The sequence below is a fragment of the Rhopalosiphum padi genome, chromosome 3 (assembly GCF_020882245.1).
Source record: "Rhopalosiphum padi isolate XX-2018 chromosome 3, ASM2088224v1, whole genome shotgun sequence".
Classification (NCBI taxonomy): Eukaryota; Metazoa; Arthropoda; class Insecta; order Hemiptera; family Aphididae; genus Rhopalosiphum; species Rhopalosiphum padi.
Genome location: NC_083599.1, coordinates 73,086,661 through 73,099,207, shown reverse-complemented (window position 1 = coordinate 73,099,207; position 12,547 = coordinate 73,086,661). Strand labels below are relative to the sequence as shown.

General features: G+C 29.8%; 1 protein-coding gene and 2 pseudogenes across 1 annotated transcript; all 3 read right to left on the bottom strand.

The window, feature by feature from the left end:
* Nucleotides 1-2,811: 2,811 nt before the first annotated feature.
* Nucleotides 2,812-5,643, bottom strand: LOC132925637 (uncharacterized; annotated as a pseudogene).
* A 112-nt stretch (nt 5,644-5,755) lies between these two features.
* Nucleotides 5,756-7,531, bottom strand: LOC132925635 (uncharacterized; annotated as a pseudogene).
* Nucleotides 7,532-7,567: 36 nt separating this feature from the next.
* LOC132927795 (SCAN domain-containing protein 3-like) lies at nt 7,568-9,970 on the bottom strand. The gene has a single exon (XM_060992384.1). The coding sequence runs from the start codon at nt 9,630-9,632 to the stop codon at nt 7,842-7,844; it is 1,791 nt and encodes a 596-aa protein (XP_060848367.1). The 5' UTR covers nt 9,633-9,970; the 3' UTR covers nt 7,568-7,841.
* Between the last annotated feature and the right edge of the window lie 2,577 nt (nt 9,971-12,547).

The window sequence follows — 12,547 nt, the reverse complement described above, 5'->3', positions numbered from 1 at the left end:
TTGTAGAAAAATATTACCGAACACGTTTGCGGCTGCGGACGGGTGGCATATTGTAAAAATTTAATCAACTGGTCCAATATGTATTCGACCAACCTATCGTGAACTTGTACCACGAAGAACGGGACAAATATCAACGACCCAAAGCTCCAAGATATTGTTTTTATTTCTATTCAAATTAGTTGTAGGACGGATTGAAAATCAGCGACATCAAATTTTCGTGATTATTCATAATTTAATTTTTAAGAGGACGCTATGCCGTAAGTGAAATGTATACAACGCTCGATAGATGTCGCTCTGCGCCGTATTGCCGCCGTCTCGGCAGACCATAGCCACGTTCATTGTCTTGTTGTGCGTCATAGTCACTGGAGAGTTACGTCATTATCTCAGTTTCCGCTTCATTATAATATTTGTGGTTTATAGATATTTATTTCTACCAGGGTAAATTGTTTATCAATTTTTATTATTTCTTTGCAAATGGTCACGACGAAATCATTTGTGGGAGCTTCAAGCTTGACCTAATATTATTATATAATTTGCTATGCATGCGTACACTAACAAGTGCTGGAAAAACTATTCTGTTATTCACAAGGAAGCGTTAGCAGTTATATGTGGAATTACTAAAGTCTATCAATTCTATGAAAGGTAGAGAATTTATCATAAGAATTGACTACAAGCTTTTAATACCATTACTAGGTAGGGGAAAACAATCCAATTCTTAAAATGGCATCAGGTGATTACAAAGATGGACATTTTTCTTTTCTGGATTTAATTATCAAATTGAGTACATCAAAGGCTCAACAAACACATTAGCAGACAGTATATCCCATTTACCATTTAAAGATAGTGAAGATCAGTTAACAAATGTAGGTAAAGTTACTGATGTACTAAATGGTGTAGAATAATATTTATTATATTTTTAGATATTATTGGTAATTGGCTTTTATTTTACCTGTTAATTTTTTACAAATTAAAACTGAAACAGCTAAGGATAGAATTTTTTACTTCTGACTCCCCAAAGTACTATCTAGATGAATTTTCAAAGAGGGGCTAAAGTAAAAAATCAAAGCATTATTCTACTCAAAAATGTGATGACACAAAAAAAAACATTCATCATTGTAAAATCAATACATTCCTCACTTCGTTAAGAATCAAGACGATAATAATTTAAAGTCAATTACACTATATAGTAGATGATACTTTTGTTTCTTTAGAAACAGGAACAATCATATGGCTTTCAAAAAACACATCACTACACATTTTGTTTAACCTTCGGCGTTGACGCTTTGAACTTTTTATATTTTTTGCATTGTCATGGTTTGAAGCTTCTGAAGTGGTTTTCCAAGGTATGGCATTAAAACCATTATTATAATTTATTGACAATCCTACACTACTATTAGAATAAAATTATTAAATACACAATGTCATAATCACTGTAAAATCGAAACATTCAACGTGTATTATATTTATTATATAATATAATGATATAAATATAATAAAACACACATAGTCATTGTAAAACCAATACATTCATCGCTCAATAAATGTAAAAAAATAAAATATTGAGTTGTCAATCAAAAAATATAAAAATGTATAAACGTAATAATTTATTTGGTCATTTATAGCTGTGTCAACTTGCCCATGCAGATAATCGTCCATCATATGGCTTGCTCTCTTTTAAGGAACATTAAGAAGTTTCCATCTTCATTGAGTATATTAATATATTCTCCAACTCTACGAATAGCATCTACTCTTTTTATTCTAGAGTATGATTTCTTATCTAAACATTAAAAACAATAAAAATCCATAAATAATAAAGTATATAAATTTTAAATAAAATAAATTCATTAATCTACTGTTAGGTTTCTTTGAACTTGGACCACTTCAATATAAGTTGATTTTTAATCAACACCAGCAGCAGTTTCTAGAATAAAAATAAAATATTTCATTGCTTATTAGTTATAACTAGGGCCCGGATTTAAATGCACTTAAAACCATACAGATATGCTCTAAAAAATAGCCAAAAATGCCCTTAAAAAATGCATTTTACCACAAAAATGACCTTAAAAATGCACTTAAAAAATACAATTTACCACAAAAATGACCTTAAAAATGCCATATATATTTTTTTATACAAATTGTAATTTATAAATGACATAATAATTATTTTATTAAAAAAAAACTGAAAATTTGAAATATTGACTGATATGATGTTGACACGCATGTTTTGGCCGTTTTAGGGGAAATATTATTCATTCTAAACATACCAAAATATACACTTAAGATTATGTTAAATTCTACGTTAAGCTATTTTACCTATAAAATGTTCAGCATTGCATTGAACAATAATATATTGTTTAATATTTTCAAACACCAACGATCTTCTGTTGTCCGAAAGAATATTTTTATATTATGTTGAAAAACTTCGTTCGACGTCCACTGATGTTATAGGAGCATATTTAAAATGACAAATGTCATCTGGTGACAAATGTCTATATATTATACTTGTATATTATACAAATATGCATTAAAAACGAAAAAATGACCGAAAAAAGCTAAAATATGTTCTAAAAATGAAAAAATATAGAAATATGCAAAAAAAAGCAAAAAAATGCAAAATAAAAATTTCACCTTTGAAGTCTCTGTTACATGAATCAAATTATAAACTTGGAAAGCATTGTCTAGGATTAATCAAAAAATGATGCATTTTGCATTGGAATCCGGGCCCTAGTTATAACCAACCACCTTGAACTATATTAGCCTTTAACCAGATTACGCTTCCAATTTCCAGAAAAATATTTTATGAAATTGAGTTTACCTAAGCAAAAAATCCATTTGATTAGGATGTTTTCCCATTTAGTTCAGTAACGTTGCATGAAACAATTCCAAGTAATTGTTGGTGCGGATATCTGAACTAAAAAGTATATTTTACTTTTTAAAACTATTAGGTAGGTACCTAGTATAAATTTTGTAGTTAAAGTTTTTTATATAATTCTTATAGCCATAGACACTTATAGAGGAAACACCAATTTGTATGATCCAAAATTCTTCTTTCAAATAACCATAGAGAAAAATATGTAAATGATGGTATATGTTGGGATGTTGGTTGGAAAATTCAACAATTACCAGAAATCCATTTAAAATTGTAAACCTACAATAATTGCGGTGTACTTCAGCTGGCAAATGTGGTAAATCTAAAATCTATAACAGACATTTTTGTAAAATTACCATGCGCAATATTTTAGCTGCCTCAGGACTTGATTGGAATAAATTGTACATACTATTTAAACTCCTGCAGTACCTTACAGTGGACTAAAAATAGATTTTAAATGTTGTAAATGATGTTAACTACGCCTAATAAGAAAATCAATTTTGATTGATAAAAATTACTTAAGTACCTTAATACTTTACATTATTCACTTGAAAGTAATGTAACTCAAAACCCTGAAATCTGCTTTCGGGAAATTTCTACATTTATGAACCCTCTTTCAAAATCTGATATGATTATTAGCTTTGCATAATTTATTGGCAATCCTCAAAAAAGACCCATATGTAGCCTGTATCATGTTTGAAGTCAGCGCATAAACTATTGGAAAAGACTTAAATAGAAAATGCAGTCAAAAGGTATGTACTCCAGAAAAATTGTTAATAACGATGAGGAGAAAAAATAGGATAATTAAATCTTGTGATGAAATTAAAACATAAAAATTTTAACAAAATGATAAATTATATAAAATATATCAATGTTAAAAGTCCTCTGCCCAACTAATTATACTTACTCCACTTTTAAAAACCACTTGAAATGTTAATAAACATCCTTTAGTCAACTGAGGTGGACATCATGGAACTATTTTAAAAGTGCCATCTACTCCTCACTCCTGTAACGGTTACTATTAACAGCTATTCTATATAGCCTATATCTTTGAATAGCATCTAAATTTGCAAAAACGATACCGAACCTTTCGCCTTCTACCATAAATGGTAATTGAGATTGTAGTTTGTTGTACTTTTTAAGGCAATAAATAAATATTCCCACTCAATTATTAATAAAACCAACCATATTGATATTAGCAATGTAGTATTATATATATATATATATATATGGTTATTATTGATCTTCTCTTACTTGGTTATTTCTCTGTTATAAATTTCTCTAATAGAGTTGGACATAGTTTTAGGTTTTGTTCCAGCAATAGCTCTTCTCAAATTAACCGTGTGAACATCGACTACCTAGGTACATGGTTGTGTTGTCCTAGGACTAAATGCTGTGTGATTCTTTTGATTTTATGATATCTAAATAGTAATAAGTTAAGAATTTTGTTGTAGTTTAAATTATCCATAAATATTTGAGACTTAAGTTTAACACCAGGAATCTAAAACAATTCATGTTCAAATTTAAATAAAATTGGATATTTAAAGTTAATAACTTTCAGTTATATTTAATATTATAATAAATGTGATTTGTTTTTGGCAGAATTAGTTCTATCTATTATTTAAAAAAACAATCACTTAAATATATATAATAAAATATTCATACATCGTAGTATTCTTCATTGTGTATTATATTATTGGTATAGGACATCAGAGCACGTAGCAGTCTCAACGCCATACTCATAGATCAGTATAATATAATAAATAGGCAACTCCTATGTTAAAAAAACGAACCGCATAAATAGTGCTCCGGGGGTTGCGTAGCTTAACTAACCTGATGGAGAACAATCGATGGTACTTTCGATCACGGATATAGATACTAGTATCTATATCCGTGCTTTCGATAGAGACTATCACAATCGAACAATCGATGTTACTACTACTACTGCCATACTTAAAATAAGAAATTATTTTTAGTTTATTATTGGTTTTATTAAAATAAATAAAAAATACTAGACAGTTATTACTCTTAAAATTTCATTTATTTATCTCCAATATAATACATAACACTTGATAGTTAAAAATTAATATTTAAATTGTAGGTACATCACAACATCAGTCTTTAATTTGTATTATATTATATACATAAAATCATAAAAAGTTTACTATTTTTTGGGAACGCAGATAGCTAACTTAATGCCCAATGATATGGTTAATTTACCACTACCCATATTCAAAAAAAAAATTAACCACTGGCTAAGATATGAATATGTGTGTAAAACATAAAATTGTATGTAACATATACTAATTTAACGCTTATAATAGTTACTAGAATTATTTATGAAAAACTCCTTATTTGTCTCTTAAAAATGTAACATGTACCTTAAAACAATAAGAATTATTTGTAATCTAAGATAACTCATGGCCCATTAATCTTTCGATATTAATTTAAATAAAAATAAAATAAAAAATACTAATTATAACAATAATAAATAAAAACTACATTTTTGGTTTATTTTACTTGATTGAATTTTCCAGTGATAGGTCTTTTTTTTTATGTTTTGTGTGCCATATCGAAGCCAGTTGTTTGATGGTATCATTTTCTCCCGGTTGTAATGATCTTTTACTAAGTAAAATACAATTAACTTCAGTACACCAGCCATCGATAAATAATTTGACAATTGATTTTACAATCTTTTTTTCAAAAGCTTCGTCATGATTTTCGCAATGCAAAGCAGTTAAATCATACTTGTTTAATATTCCTTCAGCAATCATTTCTCTTATTCCCAAAAAATGACATTTTGATGGTAGATGTTGACCAATATACACAATAATATTGTGAAGCATTTGATGAAATGGTTTAGTAGGGTATTTTAAAGATAATCTATTACAAGCTTGGTAGTCTGTTATTCATAACAGCAGACACTCGCTGACTAAAAACTTGAGTTGCATATCGAACTTTCATCTTTGGGATTTTATTAGGAATAACGTGATAATCACTCAACCTAGGCAACATCTTTGAATCTGGCAAAGCACTGTCCGTATGATACAACTCTTCTAAATGTTGCCACTTTGCTACTCTTTTGATACCATCCATTTCAAGTGAAAGACTTTTGGTTAACAAGTTATTTCTTGTGCATTTTATAAGTGAGGAACATCAAATAAGTGAACAATTTTGGTTCGTTCTCCGTTTTCTTGTACCACTTCACAAAATTCTTCTCGGTACTCAAGGTTATGTTTAATGTAATGTTCTTTTGTTTGATTATTTAATAACCTAATTGCACCTTCATTTGGCTTACCTTGATCGCACACGGTTGCTACAATATGAAGCCCGGTTCCAGAAACTTTTTGTATTACCTAGATCAAAATAATACAAAACATTAATACAAACACAACTCATAATAATAATAAACATTTTTATAAATACTTCTGTAATTTATCTTGCTAATTCATGCTGGTTAGTAGCACCTTGACAGAATGAAAATGACACTGGTTGTTTATATTTTTTTTTATTCCTCTGACTATAAAAACCAAAGCATGGTCTGCCAATCGTTGGCTCTTATAAAAACCAGAATTTACAAAACCATCTATTTTGTCAGCAGAAAAATCAAAATTGAGTCCACTACTCAATGATATTTCATCAAATATAAGTGAGCAATAACTAAAAATCAAATCAACAATTTATACATTTATAAATTTAAAATTATTGATGCTATATAAGAAACTTACCGTTCAGAAGGTTTCAGTTTTTTTACATTTTCCTTCAAAACTTGTAAGACCACAGGTGAAACTCCGGGACCAATAGATACAGTGCTTAATAAATTATTTAACGTCCGTTTACATGGAAGCGTAAAAAGATTTGATAAAAATCTATAGCATTTCGGGCTTTTTTTATAAATTGAAAGATTCATCACTTTTTCTTCCAATATGACCTTTTCTTTTTTTCGTTGTTTCCCGAAGTTGTAATTTGGTAAAAAGTGATGCTGCAGCCGTTACTTTTCCATTCAATTTATTAATAATCTAGGAATCAGCAAATATTTCTGCCCTATTTAATCTATTTTTGAATAGTTCTTTCTTTATGTCTGACCGACGTTGTTTCTTAATAAGTTTATTGGTGATTGAATACAACTTTTTACAACGTGGAGTAAGATGTCTGATATTCCGCACACCAATATTTGCTAATAATCCTATAAATGTACCAATTTACATTAGATAAATAATTAGTAATAAGTATTGGAACTGATTCAACAAATTAGTTTATTTGGAAACATTAAATAAAGTAATGATAATAATGTATAAATAAAGTAACTTGATGGATAAATTCCAAAAAATAATTTATTTAAAAAAAGTTATTAACCTGTCTTATTATTTTTCTTTGTAACTGGCCTTGGACAAATTTTGGAACTATCATGGTTACTAATATCTACATTAATATCTACATGAGAGCAAAAAATCATAATGTACATGCAATGTAATGTATTTAGTGGCCATACTGAAACACGAATTTACTATCTTGAAACCATGATGTGTATTCTCCATAACCTGGTGGGAATATGAATGTCTTGTCTGAGCTGAGATTTATACCTATTGTCTTTTGCACGCTCCTCTCAGTCACCATTGCCTCTACTAGAGATTGAGCATCTTTTGCTACATATATCGTCATTGAATCATCTTCACTAGACCTTAATGCAGTGGTTCCCAAGCTATTCTATTCTACGCCCCCTTTATATATTTTCAAAAATCTCGCGCCCCCCCTTTTTTAAATTGAAAAAAAATTGATCATATTTTTTTGTGTTCTTTAAAAATAAACTTTAAATTATTCAGAATGACTACTTTTTTATTGATGTTAATAATAATAATAATAATGGTAAATAAAAAAATACATAATGAAATTAGATGTTAATAATAATAATAATAATAATAATAATAATAATGGTAAATAAAAAAATACATAATGAAATTAATAAATAATGTTAATGCTGACAACACTTTTCCTTGGACAGTTTTTTTATGTTCGGCTCAATATTTGATAATGAACACCTTAAGTCAGATGCGACATCTAAACGATTTCTATGTTTGTTTTTTATAACTGCCATGCTGGAGAACCCAGATTCGCACAAATATGTAGATGAAAATTGTACAAGGACTTTTAAAGCTTCATTTGAAATTTCAGGATAAATAGGTTGGTATTTTACCCAAAATTCTTCCAAAGAGCTACCACTGTTAAAATCAATTTTCGCCCGTGAATCGTTCTTCAGCTCGATTGCCTGTTCTTGAATTATATCTGGCAATGTGTCTACGTTAGTACTGAATGGAGAACTTGTTAACATATATTGCCAACTTTTGTTCGAAAAATTTGGAAAATATCGAGTGAATTCATCAGTCAAACTGTCGAGATGTTTAATCACTATATCTTTCAATCCAGTAGGACAAAATGGTTCTTCTTCATCAGAGAGAAGTTCGTTCAGTCGACGGAAAGACGAAAAATTAGGAGTCTCTTTGTTTACTCGGCGTTTCCACAGTTGTATCTTTTCTAGAAATGAGTTGATAGTATCGTTCGCGATTATTACGTTTATATTCCTCCCTTGTAATTTGAGATTTAGGTTATTAATAGTCTCAAAAAAATCTGCTAGATATGCGAAGTAGAATGTGAAATTTTCATCAGTAAAATTTTCCCGAAGATCGTCTTTTCCTAATTGTAAAAGCATTATTTCGACTTCAGACTTTAATTCGTACAAACGCTCAAGCATATTTCCTTTGGATAACCAACGAACCTCGGTATGGAATAATAAAACAGAATGTTGGGCTGATAGCTCAGAACAAAGAATCTTAAAAAGACGTGAATTAAGAGCACTACTTTTGATGGTATTAACAATTTTTATACATACTTCTAGTACATTTTTAATTTCAAATGGCAGCGTTTTTGCAGCTAAGGCTTGGCGGTGTATTACACAATGAGAACCAATTATTGATGGATTTTTATCTTTTGCAAGCTTCACAAAACCCGATCGTGATCCTAGCATAGCAGGGGCACCGTCTGTACATACACCTACAACATTTTTCCATGAGAGGCCATTCTGATCAAAAAATATATCGATGGCAGACAAAACGTCACTGCCTTTTGAGGTAGAACTTAAGGCCTGGGAAAACATAAGCTCTTCTGCAATAGTCTTTTCATTTATAAAACGGCAGTAAACTAATAGCTGACAACAATTGGCCACATCAGTTGATTCATCACACTGAATTGCAAAGAATACGGAATTTTTTAATTTATGAATCAACTGATTTTGTATGTCCAAAGCTAATTCATCAATGCGTCGTTTGATTGTATTGTCTGAAAGAGATATTTGAGAAACTTTCCTTTTACTTTCTTCACCAAGTACTATTTCAACGGCTTTAAGTATGCTAGGCTTAATTAATGTTTCACCCAATGTATGTGGTTTCTTTTGCTGAGCCACCATAAAGGCGATGTGATATGAAGCTTCAATAATTTTTTCATTATTCTGTTGAAATTCTCCGGTTCTGTCAAGTTTAATTTTATTTAAAGAATTTTTTTTAGCAACAAAAAACTCTTTAGGTTTTTCTTTTAGCATCGGATGAGCTGTGGTTAAATGTCGTTCTAGTCGACTTGGTCGGAGAGCATCGTTACTTAACACAACGTGACAAATAACACACTGTGGCATTTGGATACCATCCTTTTGAATGAACGTGAAACCAAACTTTATATAATCGTCGTTATACAATCTTATTTTCTGTGGAGCCATTATTTTTACGTATGTACACTCGCGACGACTACGTACTACGATACTACGTGCAGTATGCGACTGCAAAACGAAACTAAATCGAGTTTAAACTAATCTAATAGCTTTTCCCTAACATCCTTTTATCGTTCCGATTAATTTACAGATAACGTAGCATAAAACTATTTATAGTTATTATCGGTTATCCATTATTGATACCCGAGAACCGATAAAGAGAACCAGTCTACTAATTTTATTTCTCTACGTTTTAAAATAAAAAAAATGTAATCAATAAAAATTGTCTTTCGTAAAAACTGCTTGCGCCTCCCCAGCAATGTGTACACGCCCCCCAAGGGGGGCGCGCCCCCCAGTTTGGGAACCAGTGCCTTAATGTCACCACTGTTACGTCACGACTGACGTCGATTCATACATCAACGTAAGAATGGAAATACTGATGTATAAGTGTATAAATATCTTTATTATACGTTTTAAACTTGATATAAAATTACAATGTAAGTAAAATATAAAGGTGATGATGAGCGGTATTACGACCTGACTCCAAATACTGATATAAAAAACAATGAGTGGTGTTACGAGACCTGCCTCTGAGCGTCTTTAATATCCTTAACCGTCTGCTGAGCTCTCGTCTTGATCACCCCTATACACAGGCGGTTCACAATAGAATGGTGGTGACTGTGTTTATACAAGGGGCCTCGCATTGTTATTAATATTCATGTCGCTGGTATTGATATCCATTTTATGAGTTTCGACTTTTATACGAATTTGAGCAACGTGTGATCATCCTTTAATGTCTAAATTAAATATTACACTTTGTTCTGTCAAGAACGTCCTGGCCTCCACATGTTTGTATTATTAATTTGTTAAATGAAATATGTGTAACCAATTATTACAATATTTATATAAGAATTTCTACGTTAGAGCCATGGCTCGTAACACCACCTTCATTCTTAATTTGTCCATCCTAAGTATCACAAACCCACAACCTAAGGTAGTGGATGCATTTAACATACCCATTAACATGCCACAGGAGGAAAGCACATATCCATTTTCTTCCATAAATGGACTTATATCATCATACCATTCTTTATATTGTAACCGCAGTTAAAGTAAATAAAAAAAAAATGCTGATATTTAACACGTGTGCTTTTGATTCACTTTTAGTAGCAATATCAGTAAGCTACATTGATAGCAAAAGTTATATGTTGTATATTGATGACATTAAAACGAATCCGTCCATAAATCTATGCAAAGATTTAGCTATTCGTGGATCTACAAGTATAACTTATGAACAACGTGGTCATTTGCTAGTAGAAAGTTAGTTTTTTAAAATTACAATAGTAGAATCTGGAACCTCAATATTGGACGCAAATGTCAATATAATGCTTTATGTAACAAACTTCTTTCTGGTATACCTAGTAGTATACAAACATCAATATGCTCCCTTAGTAATAAAAAACAATATTTTATAATTCTACAATACTACTTAATGAATTTTTAACAAATAATGGATGTTTTACAATAAATATATTGAAAAACAAGAAAAAATGTGTCCAAACTGCAAACAGATTAATAGAAATTCCATAAAAGTACTGCAGAAACATATTTTATTGGAAACAGTAAGTTATTAATAAGGATTATACGAGTAATGAAAATGAAATTTTGGTCAAGGATATACCAGTTATATGTAGATGAAAGATAAACAGTTTAATATTTTAAAAAAACTAAAAAATACCATAATTATTATATAAGGCTAAAAACAAGAACAGCTAATATTTATAGATGTGATACCTATACAAAAATGTTAATATGCCATGATAAATAACGATATTATCGAATATTTCGTCTTGAACCGAATATAGCACTAAATAAAAACTAATTATCGTATGATAAGTTGAATGCAAAACAGCAATATTTAGAGTTGTGGCAGTATTGCATTTTATAATTTGTGATAGTGCAGCCAATAATTTTTGAAGTGGCCATCTAAAAATCAATTTCTGTATGCAATACATTCACATCTCAAAATATGACAGTCTTGAATTTACTTAAAAAATTGTAAATGACCACTAGTCTAAATTTTTGGGTGTAAGAGTGAATTTCATAATATTAGAAAAATTAATATTGTTAAGAAGTATGATTGAAAGTATTTAAATGTTTAATTTCAAACGCATAAGTAAAAAACTCATTAAAATCTTAGGTCCAAACATCAAATCGATTTTTTTCAAAACTATAAATATTGAGATATGGCAGTCTTGTTCTAGGGGTGCGATGTATATATATAAAAAAAGACAAATATATGGTACGTAAAACTAACGGCAAACGTGTATTTTATTGAATTTGTGGTCCGAAAATTCGAACTTTTGAATGAAATGAAAAAAAACATGAACTAGATAAAGATTCGGGGGAAATATTTCCTTTCGCGATAGAACGTTTGGGCACATATATTTTTTAATTTGTCATCAATTATCAATTCTATAATAATAAATACAAAATTAACAAGAGTAAATATTTTAAAACACATTGAAAGCAAAACTTTACTAAAATTTCAAATGTTAAAACACGTTGTACACATACGACTATACGAGAGCTCAATACACGATGACTGTAAATTATCAAAAGATAAACGGCGAACACAGAACGTATTATTATCTGTACTAGCATATAAATATCTATAGCTATATTTTATGTGGTATTTTCCAATAATTAAGATATTGTCTATAGATCAAACATGAAACGATTGAATACTTAATACTAGATTAGATTACACAAGACTTTTATTTACCAGTTACAATTTTCAGGTAATTTTCTTAAACTGCGCCCAAACAGGTCATGCCCTAAAAATTCAACAGTTTTTCCGGATCAACACTGTCACTTTCCCGATTCTATAAGCTTGGAGTAAGAAAAATAAAAGAAAAAATTTA